The 16046-nt window shown below is 42.7% G+C and overlaps 1 protein-coding gene across 3 annotated transcripts in view; it reads right to left on the reverse strand.

Annotated features, from left to right (window-relative positions):
* Positions 1-16046, reverse strand: part of pik3r3b (phosphoinositide-3-kinase, regulatory subunit 3b (gamma)) — a 159290-nt gene that overhangs the window by 85229 nt on the left and 58015 nt on the right. For 2 of the 3 annotated variants that reach the window (XM_070908306.1, XM_070908305.1), the window contains one exon: positions 4263-4394. In XM_070908306.1, coding sequence (XP_070764407.1) covers positions 4263-4394 — 132 coding nt within the window. The remainder of the gene's footprint in view (positions 1-4262; positions 4395-16046) is intronic. The other variant, XM_070908307.1, reaches the window with a different exon arrangement.

The following is a 16046-nucleotide window of genomic DNA, read 5'->3' on the forward strand; positions in this document are numbered from 1 at the left end:
CACAGTCCTCCTCCCTCTGTTATTATGGATTGTGGTTGACCCCACTGGTCAATAGAGGTCAAGGCTGGAGAGGGAACTTGGCCTGTCCATCTGGCCCCACGGGACTCTGGGAGACTGGACAACTGGATATTGGAGGCAGGGAGGGGGGGCCAAGGGGACTTGAGAAAGGCTTCTGCCGAATAAGTTCAACTTAATTGCATTACACGAATTCCATTTATATACATAGATGCTAAATAGATGATCCAATCAGATGATGACAGGAATTAGGTCAGTTGTTGCATGAAACAGCTTGAGGAAACAGGAATAGCCATCCATGAAATTAAATCAAAAATAATTTTCTTCTTTAAAAATCTAAAAATGGTAAAAACGGCAAATAAGTCAAACAGTCAAATTTGAGGGATTGGGTTTCATTTCAGCAGTTATACCGAGGATGGCTGGCCCTTCTGATTTAATTCAGATAAAACAGGATGCAAATTATATTACTGAACAATCTGCAAGTCAAAGCTTGAGGAGACAGATTCGTGAGCACACGAGTTCAAATAATTGTGAGTTATATAAAGACTTTTAGCCGTGCTCGAGGTGTGGCGTGAGGGACTGCACTGTTGGTCTGTTGGTCGTCAGCAGGTCCAATATCTCAGTAAGATTACAGCTCAACAACTTTGGACTTCATGGATTGCCAGTTATGGTTTGGTTATGACCAAATACCTGCAAAACGAACGAGCCTCAGCGGCACACACTAAACTGTGATGGTGACAATGTAAATGGGGGGGGGGGGGGGGGGCGTCAGGTCTGGGGTGAGTAAACACATAGTATGAAAAGATATCCAAAAAGGCAAATTACATTTTGAGAAATAGGGAATAATATAAAGGAAACGTCATCTAATCAGATTGATGAAAAGGTAAGTTGGAAATGTTGATCAGATCCTTATAGTGTCATTAAACACGTTTAACATCATCTGGTCTCATCCGTCTGCATCAGCGTCTCTCCTCTGAAGGTCCAGATGGACAGTGGTCAGTCAGTCTCAGCCAGCTGGCCTTTATCCTCACAGACGATGACCTCGTGAGACCATTAAGGTTAACAAACTCTCGCAAAACGAATGAATGAGAAAAGACAGGGAGAGGATAAATAATAGGCATGGGGTGAGGGAGGCAGGGGTGAGGAAAAGGAATGAATAAAAAAGAAAAAGGGCAGAGGGGAGGAAGTGTAGAAGGTCTCAGATTAAATTATTAAGATTAGTGACCACAGGAGGATGGGAAAGAATAAGGGAGGCGTGAACTATGACTTTTATATTTAGAAAATAAAAACGTTGGGTTTCAGGCTACAACGTCCTACTGACCTCAAAACAGCATCACAATCGTTCATCTCTCCTCTGCAGTCATCATTACTTTAAAGTGCTTTAAGGCGCTTTCGCACATGTGACAGCACCGCGACCCTCGCGCCTCTCTTTAAAAAAAGCTGGAAATAATAAAACAGAAATATGACACGGGCCTAATAACAAAAGGCTGATTGTTGCCAGAATGCTGCAGGAACAGATGAGAGGAGGATTACAGGAGGATTACGTCCATCTGATGGCAACACATGTAATTATTCTGTTACTGAAAAAACAACAACAGAATGAAGATTTCTCTGAAACAGAACATGATTGGACTAATTTGAGGGTTAAATGGAGTCATGACGCACATAAGACTAAATTTTTAGATTTAATTTAGCTTCGAAAAACATGTTTTGCTGCCAGATTTCATATTCAAATGGGATCTTTTTACACACATTTCTCCAAATTCACCACGGTCTCTTCAGAGACTGCGTGATCTTTTTTACTCTGACTTTTTTAGGGCAGTTTAGGGCAGAATTGTGTGGAATGACTGTGACACCTGTCCCACTGGTGGGTCAGTGGGGTTGAAGAGGTATTTGAAAATATCCCTTCCAACTCTAGACATTTTATCTTTATTTCTAACAGTGTGTGGGGGTTTCCCATGATGAGCCACTGACTGGAAAAATGGACGCAGATCAAACAGATGAAAGAATGACATGTCTCCCAGACAGCAGGACAGCCAGAGGAAAGGTAACAAATGAAAAGGAATGAGGGGGATTTTAAGTGTTACAACATCAACAGATCTCAGGGATTAGACTAAGATAGGCCAGACTGTGTCTTTATATGAGGCAAATCTTACTGATTCCATCCATGTGGATATAATCAAAGACACCCACTCAAAGTCCAGTATGAACAGATCAGGGCGTGTTGACTAGCTGACTGCTAACATCCAATCATATTAAAACACATGTTTATAGTATGGCCATCATAATCAGGCACTTCTTATTATTGCCACAGCCCCCTCCTCGTTTGCTTAACTTTTAGTATCGTTGACTTAACTTAGATGTGAATGTTCATTCTCAGTCTTCAGAGTCTTTTCCGCCTCATCTATCTGTATAACCAGTCGTTATGAACGTGACTGACGTGCTGGTAGGAGTAGCGATGAAACGATTAGTCTATTAATTAACAGCTATTTTGAGAATCACTTCATTGTTGAAGTAATTTATCCATCAAATATGCTTCTCTTTGGTTTGTATCATTTTAAAGTGAATGTCTTTGGGTTTTGTTTGGACTCTTGGTAAACTGGAGATGTCCCCTCGGGCATTATGATGAGCATTTTCCACTATTTTCTGCCATTTTTCAAGTGTCCATCACTGGCACATATTTCTATTATTACCACTATTATCGCCTCCGGTCTATGCAGCTACATGCTCACTGACGGACGTATCCAGCAGAAGCTCTGGTATGTAGACCTGAAGGCTGAGGGCTCACCCTTTGAGCATAATAGTTTATTTTTCAGGGATCTCTCAGTATTATTGCGTGACTTATCTGTACAAATGAACTGCTTCAGTCCTCAAAACCTGTTTTATAATACCCTCTGATTTCACAGAGGGAATCACTCTATGCTCTTCAAGCGACTCCTTCCCAAATAAGAAGTTCAATTTCAGTGGGCTTGACCTTGGACGACCTGCGCAAAACACTTGATGCATCCTTTCAAAGTGGTTTATCCTGACTTAAAATGTTTCCATGAATAAGTAAAATAAAAAAAGGGCTGTCACTTAACGGGAGGAGGACCGAGAGAGAGAGAGAGAGAGAGAAAAGCACTTGCATAATTGAGGGTTTTTTCAGTTGGAGATCATGTCGAGGATCTTAGCCAAGTAACATTTTGGGAGGAGGTTGCAGGGAAGCTGGTGCAAACTTCTGGCAAGCTCAGGCGATGCCACGGTCCTGACAAACACATGCTAATGTGCACAATGCTAATACACACTCGTCAGTCTGTTCATCTGTCTGTCCTTGACTCTTTTTTATTTCCACACACCGGCACGCACACCACCCACGCAAGGCACGAAACGCCTAATGTCAAGGTAGGGTTCATTAAAAATAGATAAGAGTGTGAGAGTCTCTAAAAGCCTGAGAGAGGAGGGCCTGCTGGGCGAGGTGGGCGGCAGGTGAAAGGGTGAACAGGCAGGTCAGCTGCACAGAATATGAGAAAAGAGAGAGAGGATGGCAGCGAGCCATGTTTCAGCTCAGAGTTTGCTTTTATATAATCCTGAAGCTGTCAGGAGATTAGAAGAAATTTGACGCTGACGAGAGGGTACAGCCTTGTCGTCTTTACATCCAGATATGGCAGAAGTCTGTCAGGTGTGACGAGTGTCGGCGCTCATGCCAAGTGACAGAGGCAAAAAAAAACCACCCTGAGCTCAGATTGAGCTCCAGAGTTTAAGCCTGCAGTGCGTGAGAGAGGAGAGCATATGACTGAGGATGCAGCCGGAGGCCTGAACTCACACCAGTCCCCATCCATGAAAATGCTGCTTATAGCTACAGGAAAACTCAAAGTTTTATGTAGGTCATAGTTGTGTTGGTAGTTTTGCTTCCCAAAAGTTTCCCAAAACTTCAACTTCGGCCTTACCTGGTTATGATTTTATTCATAAACACTTTTACTACTTGACTAATTAAAAAAAAAAAGACTTCCCATGCAGATGGTTTTGGTGTTTTTTGTCCAGGATTTAAGATCTCTGAGATTCTGATTTTGTATTGTTCTGGAGGCAGTAACAAAACCTGCCTGGACACCACTAGAGGTACGACAGTGCAACAACATGTTATTTTGTGATTTGACTGAACTGACCCTTTAATAGGTTTTTAGCCAGGGCTAACACTAGTGCAAACACTAGTGCTAACACTAGTGCTAACACTAGTGCACCGGTGTATGTCGCAGTGTACCACACTGTACCTTGAGCAGTGTAGACCAGCTCGCTGTAGAATGTGGCGGGGATGATGGGGGCTGGCAGGTCCTGCAGGAAACCTCTGAGAGCATCAGTCAGAGAAACCACATCATACTGGTCCAGGTCCACTGAGACTGGATCTGAGAGGACAAAAGACAGACAGGAAGAGAAGAAGTGTTAGAGATAACGTATATGATACATGGATGCCAGATCAAGGTTATTTCAAAATATAAAGTATATATAATAGAACATTTTCATAAACGTTTGCTGTAGATATTCATGGTCCCTTTGAGAGCCTGATAATCAGACTGACTTACTATTTCATTTCTTTTCATTTATTCATTCTGACACTGACGCAGAATTTTTCTAATTTTCTCTGGAAACCACTGTTACACTGAACACTACAGATTGGGAGCAAAATCAACTAAAGTCCCTGCACATATAGAACGATTCACTACCTGAAAGTGTGAATTCAGTGTTAAATTTAGTCTCTAAGTAGTGACCACATACTGTAAACTGACGGGGTGTTAACTAGCCAAAAACTCTACATAAACGTGGGACTGGGTCAGTGGTGATCTGACTCAAGTCTCACGGTCAGCTGTTTCTGGGAAAAGGGGGAACACTGTCACTCAGCCACAGATAAAAAGATGCTGAGATGTCCAACACATAAAGAGAATTTAGGAATCTCTCCTCCGGTAGACGAAACAACAGATAACAAGCCTGCGTGCGTCTGCGTGAGCGCTCCGGCAGATTAGCAAAGGACAAACCTCCATCTTTCACCTCAACCTTCCTCCTCTACTCCTCTCCACTTGTCCTTCCCCATTCCTGCTCTTAACCTTCCTCCCCCAGCTTCTCTTCTTCCTCTTCCTCCTTGACCTTTCCCCTGGTTGCCTTTTATCTTTCATCTTCCTACACAAGCTCCACTTGCTCCTCATTTTGGTCCCCCCCCCCTTGCTTCTCCTCTTTCTCTTCCATTTCCCTCCACTCTTCATCTTCCTCATCCCATCCTCCACCTCCAGCCCCCCTCCGCACTACATGCCCCCGACCCTCTGGAGTCAAAATGGCTGTTAAATCCCATTGATTTGCCCCTCTAACTAATGCCTGAATAAACTTAACCAATCACCACAGGCCAGTAAACCACCAGGCCATTAATATCAATGGATGACCTCTTCACACGGCAGAGCGGAGGCCTGTGTTATCGTGCAGTGATTTGTCTGGGGGATTCGATCATCCCAACACCCAGACAGAGCAAATTTGGTGTTGCCATGGGACCCAGGTTCATGAACAGATATTAATACTTTTTATTGTGTGTGTGTGTGTGTGTGTGTGTGTGAAGGGGTATTAGAGCATATTGTAATTTGTTAATTTGACAGTGCTATTTTTTATTAGGTTGGGATTTGTTTTGGTGACAATGACAAGGGTTATATCAGTCTGAGTTCAGGCACAAAAGATACTGGAAATGCTAATTATGATGCTTGCTGCAATTTCCACTGGGGAAATTATACAACCAAGCTCCTTTCTCCCCCACTCAGGTCTATAGCTGTTTGGGTGACTCATCTAGGTTACCTTTAACTGCACCTTGACTACTTCTTCTGTCTGTATGACATGTCCACTGTGTCCTGTAATCATCAGCTGACGTGCATGAAATGACGCAGCACTGTGTGTGTTCCACGGGGTTATGTTAGGATATGTGGAAATGTCCGTTTATGAATGGGCAGAGGAGAAAGTCAGTCTTCCAGGGATATAAGAACAATGTTGTTTGGACATTATGAGATTAAGTACTGTCAGAAATGTAGTGACAGTATAAGTATGATGTTACAATGGTCACCATATAAATAATGCTACTTTTTACTATTTGTATGGCATAGTGAAGGGGTCTTCAAATTAAACTGTGTTATCTGCTAGGTTAATATCAATATATATAGATGGAAATATGCTAAATGTTTTGATTATTATCTTGTCAAGTGAGAAATCAAACCGATCCCCTTTGATTTGTTTGTGAAGTTAAAAGCACAGGCACTCTGTACAAGGAGGGCTCTGTGTAACTACTTTGTGTCAGACAACAACAATATTTAGGTCTGCAAAACAGGAGTTTCAATAAAGCAGATATTGTATGTATGAATCAGACAATGTGTTGGCTGGTCATGAGTTAGTTATGACTTCAAAGAGTGGCGAGAGGCAGCAATGACAAAAACTTTTGCTGAGACATGACTGTCTGTCTTTCCCACGCTTAGCAAAATGGCACGATTGTTCTGAAGGAATGCACATGATTTTTGTTTGAAGTCATTGGGTTCATTATTTAGTGCTGTGAAGAATCAGACGAACATTATCTGGACACAAATAAATAAGATTTAACAAGAATTTACCATAGGCCTTTCACAGACTGTTAAGAATGACTATTTTTAATCCATGATGCAGACAGTTGCTTTGTGCAAAACAACAGCAGCTGTTTGTTTGTATCAGACACCAAGAAAATGAGTGTCTGATATCAGAAACCACCTGATAAATTGGTGGTCTCTTCTTTGTGGCCCTGATGTCACTACAGAGCTGTATGAGTGACCCAGCTGACCTTCTGACCACGAGGCCTTCAGCCTCCAGGCAGCCTGGTCAGGATGAACAAGGACATGCAAATTTATTTTGGTAGGCTACTTTCTCGCCTGTCCACACACACTGTTTTGATATACAGTGTGTGTGTGTGTGTGTGTGTGCGTGAGCCTGAAGAGTGTCTAAGCCCAGAGGAGTTAAGGAATCTACAGGCCTGTGTTATATGTTTTTCTGCCAAGGCGGAGAGTAAGTCTTTGTTAAAGAGAAGCAAGTGTCTGCTGACTTGTTTACTGCAGATGAGGACCAGACAACTGTTGTGATGCCAGCTAAGAGACAGATGTAGTCAGCATTAAAACCAGAGGTTCCCAGCAATGTTTCAGAAGTCCAGGAAGAGAACACATTTTATTCTGCTGATGACCTAAGAGCCCATTTTAATATCAATAATTTACCGTTTAATTCAGTGCTCTGATCAACCGTGTTTCAACCCGTAGAAGCAGCTGTTTTCTGCAAAAACAAAAGGAAGCTACGCAGCACCAAATGGCAGACAAAGACTAGCCGGTGAGGAAAGTGGAACGTCTAGCAGCTAAAGAGCCAGATCCTTTTCTCAGGAGTTGAAAGGAGAGTGAATACTGGACTTACATTCATCATGTGGACACAAACAGGACTCAAATTGAATGTTGCTTTCTGTCTGCTGGATGCATACGTAGGCATTTGTTTGCTAACAAGTTAGCCTTTAGAAGACGATAATAGCTTAAAAATGATGTTAAGACAAAAGCAACAGTAGGTAGCAGAGGCCTGGATCTGCTGGGCTGAGTTATGTCAGAGGGGTAAGGTGAGGTGTGCCGGGCAGGGAGGCCTAAGTCAGCACGGCAGCTTTAATCACACCTAATGAAATAGAGTCGTACTCTGGGACCACAGCCAATGCAGCATCATTACACTGCTCACTGAAGGTTTGGGAAAGAGAAATCCCCCACATCAATTCAATCCTCTCTCCCTCTTTCTGTCTCTCTATCCAAAGTTTAAGTCTTGGTTCTCTGTCTCATTCTCACCTTCTAGTTCCTCTGCAGCCTTCCCCCCAAAAACATCTACAACAACACTTTTTCATCATGTTGTGTCACAAATCTCCACCTTATCAAGTCATGTCTTTTTTCTTTAAAGAGACGAACACACAGAGTCGTGGGAATATGTCAACACACAGCAGGAAGACTGATAAGCTTCGGAGATTCAGGTAACATTCGTTTGCTGTTTAACATTCAACCAACGTGACCTGAAAACAGACGCGTCGAAATACACTCACACCCAAATAGGTCATTATTGATTATCACTTCATGTCTGGGTTGTGATGCAACATCTTTAACCGGTCACTTCACCTGCTGACAACATATCATTGACCATACGCTTACACACACACACACACACACACACACACACACACACACACACACACACACACACACACACACACACACACACACACACACACACACACGCGTGGCCAGTTTCCTGTCCATACTTGATCTGTCAGTCAAGCTAATCAAGGCTTTGTCTGACGCTGACTATGGATCAGTCGGCAGATGGGCAGATGAATGAAAGGATTAATGAATGAATGGATTAAAGCTGGGTCAATAGTGAAGAGCAGAGTCTAGTTATTGGATTGCTGCATCTTACACAGGATCCATTTGGCAGGAATGGTTGATTGGCTTGAATGAAACTGGGAGGAGTCTTGATGTACATGGATAATAGTTGGATAACAGAGCATCAAGAGCTAGCTTATCATTAGCCTCGGTGACAGCACGCGACAACATTTCAGAAGTCCTGTCCTCACCGTGGAGCTGCGGGGGTTCACACACCCTCCAACACTGAACCAAACCAAGTGGCTTCTGAACGTGGTCTTACCAGAAGCTGCAACGTTAGCGAGAAAGGTGAGAATACACAACATTTACATAAGACAACTGTGGAGTATCTAACATTATAGTATTTTATATGGTGCTAAACGTGGCTATCATAGCTTAGCTTCGTTGGCCAGTTATCAAAGACAATATCTTAACTGTTTGATATGCACCTTTCCCAAAACTCCATCTTAGCCCTCCTGGTCCCTGACACAAATGTTAGCATGCTAACAGGCTCATCCCACATTAATGTAACAAGGGAGTTAACATGAATATGTTTTTGACTTGTAATACCCTTCACATCAACATCCAAGTCTGGGAAACAATACAGATGTCAGCAAAAGTACGCTGCTCAAGATAATAACCGCCAATTGAATAGACAAAGTACGTTTTTTAACCCTCACACGACCCTCTCTATTTGTTAATCATGTGAATGCTCACGAGGCGTAACGATAGGAATCTTTTCTACGCTAACTTCTATCCCACACGAAGGCAGCATCTACACAGCATTTGCAATGACTACTGGGTATCGTAGTAGCATAAAAACAGTGTCAGTGTTTGAAATACAGGCAACACTGAAGGAGAGAAATGCAAGGCCTGTTTGATTTTTTTGAGATTATTGTTGAGGTCAGGGCAGCACACTGAGCGTGTCTCTGTTATCTGGAACCAGAATGTACAGGTACAGCAGATATTACAGAGGTCGTGTCAAAGACGTAAAAGGAGGCTCAATGACCCGGCGAAGGACCCCGTCTCTTTTGAACTAAAGGCTGCCTCGTACTGCGCGCCGTCCAAGGCCGTAACATCCAGAACTGACACAGAAGACAGACGCACTCTGGCTGAACTTGAATTTGAGCCACAGGAAATCTGAAGGACAAAATCAATCCTCTGTTCATACACAATGACGGCAGTATGGCTTAACACGATAAAGCTGCACTTTAATGTAATACAAAAAACCTGTGTTCAACTCTGCATTGTGTTTGCCTGTTAGGGAAGTGTGTGTGTGTGTGTGTGTGATAGAGTGTGTGCCCTTGCAGCAGCATTCCAATAAGAATCTCATTACACTACAAAAGCTGTGTGATCATCTGCTCTCACCAGCATTACGGCACTCTGATTCAGTCGAACAAGCAATTTTCAGACGAGAAGCTGCAACGGAATCCAGTGGATTCGTGGAAAAGTTGATCCGGGCTAATCCAATAGCAGTGATTAAACTAAAGCAGGGAGAGTTAGAGACTGATAGAGGCAGAACTAGCTGTCAAACAAAGAATTAGAGTACAAGAGAGACTCTCATTTCAATTCTCCTGGAAATAAACAACAGTAACATAACGCAGCTGAAAGTAAAGGAGGCATCATATGTTTTGTCTGTTTGCTGTGTCACATAATATTAAGCAGAGCTGCTTTCTGAGGTAGGTGGTACAACAGTAGAGAAATATACCATCTGAACATGACATGCAGTGTAGTAAACGTGTTAAATTAGATGCACCGATGGATGATTCCAAACTTTGATTGGATTAAACAGACAAAATGTTATAAAAATCAAACAAATCAGCAGGAATGACCAACAGCTCAGCTGCTGAACAACATGAGCAACACCGTGAACACGTCATTAGAAAACTGCAGCCTGATGTTGATTGATGCAAGAGTGAAACCAAAGTTCATTTTATGTTTCACTGTCCATTACATCAGGATTTACAGTACATGACATGAACTTTCAACTATTTGGGCTGAACCACATGAACTAAATGTTGAACTCCACCGCCGTACCCTCACTGCGAGTTGTTGACCACAGAAAAAAAGCTGACATGTTCAAAAAGAAATATAAGGCAGGATTTTCACGTCCTATAAATGTTTTGTGGCTTCGTGTTGTCGTCGGATCTCTGAGATGATCCTGTTTAACAGTAGAGCTTCTATTTCTTACGGCATCAACAACAAAACTTCACTGTGTCTTTTTATTGAACTAATTAATCTTCATCCTCCATCTCACACACTCACACAGAGAGAGAGACAGACAGAGAGAGTGAGACAGAGAGAGGGAGAGAGAGAGAGAGACAGAGACAGAGAGGTCAAGAAATGTTCAAGTTAAAGAAAGATGGAGAGAGAAAAACAGTCAGGAGGTTTTTGGTCGTATGACTACAGTTCATTATGCTTTCACATGTACACAAACACACATAAAGACACACAGAGGAGACGGACAGAGGAGACGGACAGAGGAGACGGACGCTGCAGAGGAAACACACCGACACACTAATCTACATCGGACACCAGTCGAGAACGCTGGAGGTGACAGATGACGGAGGATCCTCACTGTGATGAACTCGGCTGTTTTCAAGTATCACCACAAATCTAAAGCAGCTGAGCAATATTCAGCTGTGCATGAAACACACACACACACACACACACACACACACACACACACACACACACACACTTGAACTTCTAAAAACACAACATGGATAAACCTCTTAGACCGCGCTGACTCGTCAGAAAGCGCAGCCAAAATGTGTTCACATTTTTCTCTGAGCACTTTTCACGCACGTTGGCCTAAAGAGTTGCACTAAAACGCATCTACAACACCGTGACAACTCGGCAAACTCCATCTGCTGAGGAAGATCATGTGATGTGACCGAAAACTCCAGCTACAACTACTAAATAGATGTTGTCGTGAGAATATTTTGTCAACTGCTGTTTCCAAAGTCAAGAATAAAATCTGAATCTCGTGACTAAATGTGGAGATAAGTTCAACACTTAATACACATAATTACTAAATCAGAAATAGATTAACAGAACAAAATAAAAAGACAACTGCAGCCTTACGAGTTCTGGCAAAACATAATGAAGCTGTCATTTACAGTGGCCGGTGTGCTCTGTACCTGGTGCCTAAAGGCAAGAGGATGAAGTGAAGTAGGGCCCCACAGTTCATTTCTGCCCCGAGGCCTCCTACCGGCTTCATCCAGCCCTGGTCCTGACAGCGTAACACTGAGGATTTGAAACCGCCTCTGGGAATGAACATCTCCTGAATATTTTGATATTATTAATATTTGATTCCTCACTTGTTTCAGAGCCACAGAGACATGACTCTGCTTGAGATGAGTCCGTCACCAACATGTGAGGAAAAGACGTCAAAAAGTGATCATTAAAGCACAGAAGAACGTTTTACCACATACACCACATAAAAGCCTTCTTTCAACACATTATAATGCTGTAGTTCTTATGTAAGAAAGAATGCATATTTAAGTAGTCAGTTTCAGTAATTTCTCCACTAAAACACACAAGTTTGTGGAGCCTAAACACGGTAAAGAAGGCGAGATCTGCAGGATCACTGAGGAAACATTAAAAGTAACTGTTTGTGATGAATTTCCTGCTTAAATCTTTATTACACATTTTAATAGACCTGCAGATGCGTTTATGTACATACAGGCATGTTTGATTGCTTTTATGTGTATTTGCCCATTACAACTACTTCATATGTATTAGGGCCATATTTTCTTGTGTGTGTTCTTCCTCCGAAGAATTCCTGCTCTTTGAAGCAACTGAAAGGTGTATTTTTCCACTTTTAACTTTTGGCTCAACACATTGTAGACCCGTCTCTGTTCTGGACACACGGCTGAATATCTATCTGGTATCTATCTCCTGATGTGAGGAAGATGGAGAATAAAAGTGTTCCCTTAACGACTGGACGATGAAAAGGCCTTTGTATCATCTCAGTAAAAGGCCCGTTCACAGTGGAGAGCTTTCCCCTAATGTTCAACTTTGACCGATTGCAAAATGTCTCGACAGCGCTGACTTCTGACGGAGCGGACAGACAAAGAATCCAGACTCAAGACACGCAGCGTGGTCTGCAGTCAGTCATGAGACATGTCTCTTTAACACACTGTGTGATTCAGCTAGCTGGCTTGCTAATGACAGTTAGCTAACTGGTACAGAGCATACATATTAGCTTGCCAACTAACCCCCACCAAGCTTCCAGCACCACCTATTTTGTGAGGATGCAGAGATGTTGCTGTGCCACCTTCTGACAGGGGCCCATTACCCACTGTTGGTTATTTTGGTTATATTAGTTAGTTAGTTGGGAACCTAGTTGACCACAAGGAACACTTTCAAGTAGCTCAAAGGTGCTTTTGTTTTCATTTAAGCACAACATGTTGCTGTAGTGAGATCCAGGTAGATCCTGCTGCGGCACGAGTAATAAAAAACAAGTGTGCGTAAATGATCAGGGGGTATTTTTGGAATTTGAAAGGTGGTTTAAATGGCTTTCAACAGAATGGACCCTCCATAATAATCCTTCAGTGGGACTTACTGACTGGGAGGACATGAACAGTTCTATGTGTTTACTTTTCGTGTCATTTAGGGACATTTCTAACATTGTCCTTCTGCTCTGAGCAGCAGCTTGTCAAGAGAGAAACTATGGAGTAAAGAAAAAATGAGGGAGGGAGGGAAAAAAAGGGGGAAAAGAGAAGAAAATAGCGACAGAAACATTCATTCCTTACTGACCACAGGACAAAGTGTACAGGGTTCAGGGTGTGTGTGTGTGTGTGTGTTTGGTCCTCAGGGTGATAATCTCAGTTTGAACCCTCTAAACTTATTCTGTTTCTATACTGAATACAGTCAAATATTTCCCATCACAGGAGTTTGTGTGTGTGTGTGAACCCGCTCACCTCTCCGTCTACCCATCTGTCCTCGGCATTCTGCTCACACACACACTGATATCACAACATGGACTCAGAGAGATGCAACAGGAGGACGGAGAGACAGAAAGGAAAGAATCACATACAGAGAGAAAGAAAGGGAGGTGCAGAAACTCTCCAACGGGCAGACGGAACAAAGAGAAGTGAAAAAACTGAAACAGGCTGCAGAGGGAAGTTCATCCAAAGGCCGACATTTAATAATAGTTGAGAAAGAATCTGCATTAAAGGATATATCAGCTGCTCTGTAGAAAAAAAAGCACATTTCCCACACAGATCTGGTTTTTGTTTGAAAGTCTCACAGACGCAATATTCTGCATCCAACCAGAAACCTGTGTTTCACTTTTCACTTCAAATACTGTACGTCAGATGTGAAAAGCCATCAATCTGATCTGAGAGAAGTCTTGACATTTTTTGAGTTGAGGCAGAGTGTGAGAGTTTGGTCAAAGTGCAAAACTTGACTGAGTCAGGATTTAAGATTTATAAAAACCATCAGACCAAGAGCGCGTTTGTGCTTTAGATTTGAACAGAAATACGACTTTAAAGGGAAATTCTATTAAAAATGATCTGATCCATCTCTACTATATATTATTCAGTCTTCATGCGTTTGGATAGTCTGAAGTCTGGCACTAATGTTGATTAAATCATCCACACTCGACAAGTAATTAGTGAAAACATTAAGGAATTACCTGTGCTAACAGAAATACTTTACAATCACTTTGCTGCTTTTTTTAAACGTCTGTCACGTCAACATATCCTTCAGATGTTGTTTCAAATTAAAAGCCTACCAGGAGAGGGAGGGGTTATGTCTTTTGAGGGACCAGAGTAAAGCGGCTTAATAGTGAATGAATGAAAAAATGGCAAAGTAGAACTGACTCAAATTGAACAGTGAGGGAGGCAAATGAGACAGGATGAGACTGGGGGGCTTATTTCAGAGTTACTGCACCATCAGGCCACCGATCCCAGCCAAGGAGTCTGGATTTGTAAGCCTTAAAGGGAGATCTACCTGTCAGGTTAAACACAGGTAAATGCACCTTCTCTGCGACACACCGTGTGCTTGTGGGTTGGGACTGAGAGTGAGAGGAAAAGAGAATAAAAGATATCACTGTGTGTTTCTAACAGACGGTGAAGCCACAGGTATCGCTTTAGTCGTTCATGTTACGGGGCAACATATGGCAGAGATAAGAATCGGGAGACAGGAAGTGAGCATACAGAGACGGAGAGAAGAAGAAGACAGGTACATATGTGCGGTAGATATATATGCAGCTTATCAAGGCATTCACACACAGCAAATAAATCCACAGTGTTCGCAGTGTGTCAGCTTGTGTGTTGTCAGACGACACACCAACGCTGTGCGAGAGATGACATCATTGAATGGGATGCTGGGAGCTTGTTCAGTGTTCAGGGAGGAGGAGGAGGAGGAGGAGGAGGAGGAGGAGGAGGAGGACAGTGCTGGAGAGAATTTTCTGTGGGTGTGATGTACATTTCTGAATTTAGTCGACTTTGATTACTGCTACCAGAAGTTGTGTGTCATCATATGGTTGATATGATGGTTTTCTTATTCCACAGAAGTATACATTTGTGTTTAGACAACTGTTATTAGTATTCAAGCTTTCCGTTTATTTTGACCACACAGGAACAATGACTTAATTCTGGATTTATCAATCAGATATCTGCCATCTTGACTTTCATCACAGCACCCATTACAGTGAATCCTCAGTTAGGCAGCCGTCCAGCAGAAAAAAAGCTGAACCTGGATCAGTTTCTTGGTAGATTACTTTGTAACGTGAATTCATAGTTTAGCTGTTTACATGGCGATCATCGCGTCGTAAAAGCCTTTCTCATACTTTTATAAACAGCCGTGCAGCGTTGTGAACTTTGGTCTCCTGCGTGAAAGTTAGAGAAGCTACGCGCCCATCTAGCACCCCGACCTCGCTACATCAAGAACACACTACTTCCTGCATTTGCACTGAACATTGGCACTGGACGTGAATAGTCCAGGTAGGTAGAAAATTGTCAAATATGAACGTAATTCCTGTGGATACAGCTGCACATTTGCAGCTACAGTTCAACTCTACAGACAGATGAGTAACACACACACATGGATGTGCATCTCTACATCTTGTTTTCTCTCCCAGGTGATAAAAATGTGAAATATAACCACACAGACAAACAATAAAAGGCTGCTGAGAGGAGAGAAGAGGCAACTTGCTGCATCTGGGACACAAAACCACTCATCAATTTTACTAAATACTTCCTATGAAGACACACTGACACACCTCTGCAGCCAGAAGCTTTTATGTTTCCACCTCACGTCCGTTGTGCATCAGTGTGTTAGTGTATGAGTGTGTGTGTGGTTGCACTTCTTCGTTCCCCAGCTGACTGTAAAGACACCGGCTTCTAATAGGTTATTGACGGGCGCCAGAGGAAGATGATGACATCACCTCCGACCAATAGCAGGGCAAGGGCCGACAGACGAGAGGGAGGACGGACGTGGAGGATGGAGGGATGGAGACGGAAGAAAAGGACGGAGAGATGGAGCAGAGGAGCTCTTTTAATTTGTGTTTTGCTGAACTCAGCAGCTCCTGTCACCGAGGTAGGGAGGGGAGGAAAAGGGACGGTGATGAATGAGTGAATAAAAAAAAGGAGAGAAAGAGATAGAAGATGAGAAGGGAAGAGA

This window comes from Enoplosus armatus, chromosome 7 (assembly GCF_043641665.1).
Source record: "Enoplosus armatus isolate fEnoArm2 chromosome 7, fEnoArm2.hap1, whole genome shotgun sequence".
Classification (NCBI taxonomy): domain Eukaryota; kingdom Metazoa; phylum Chordata; class Actinopteri; order Centrarchiformes; family Enoplosidae; genus Enoplosus; species Enoplosus armatus.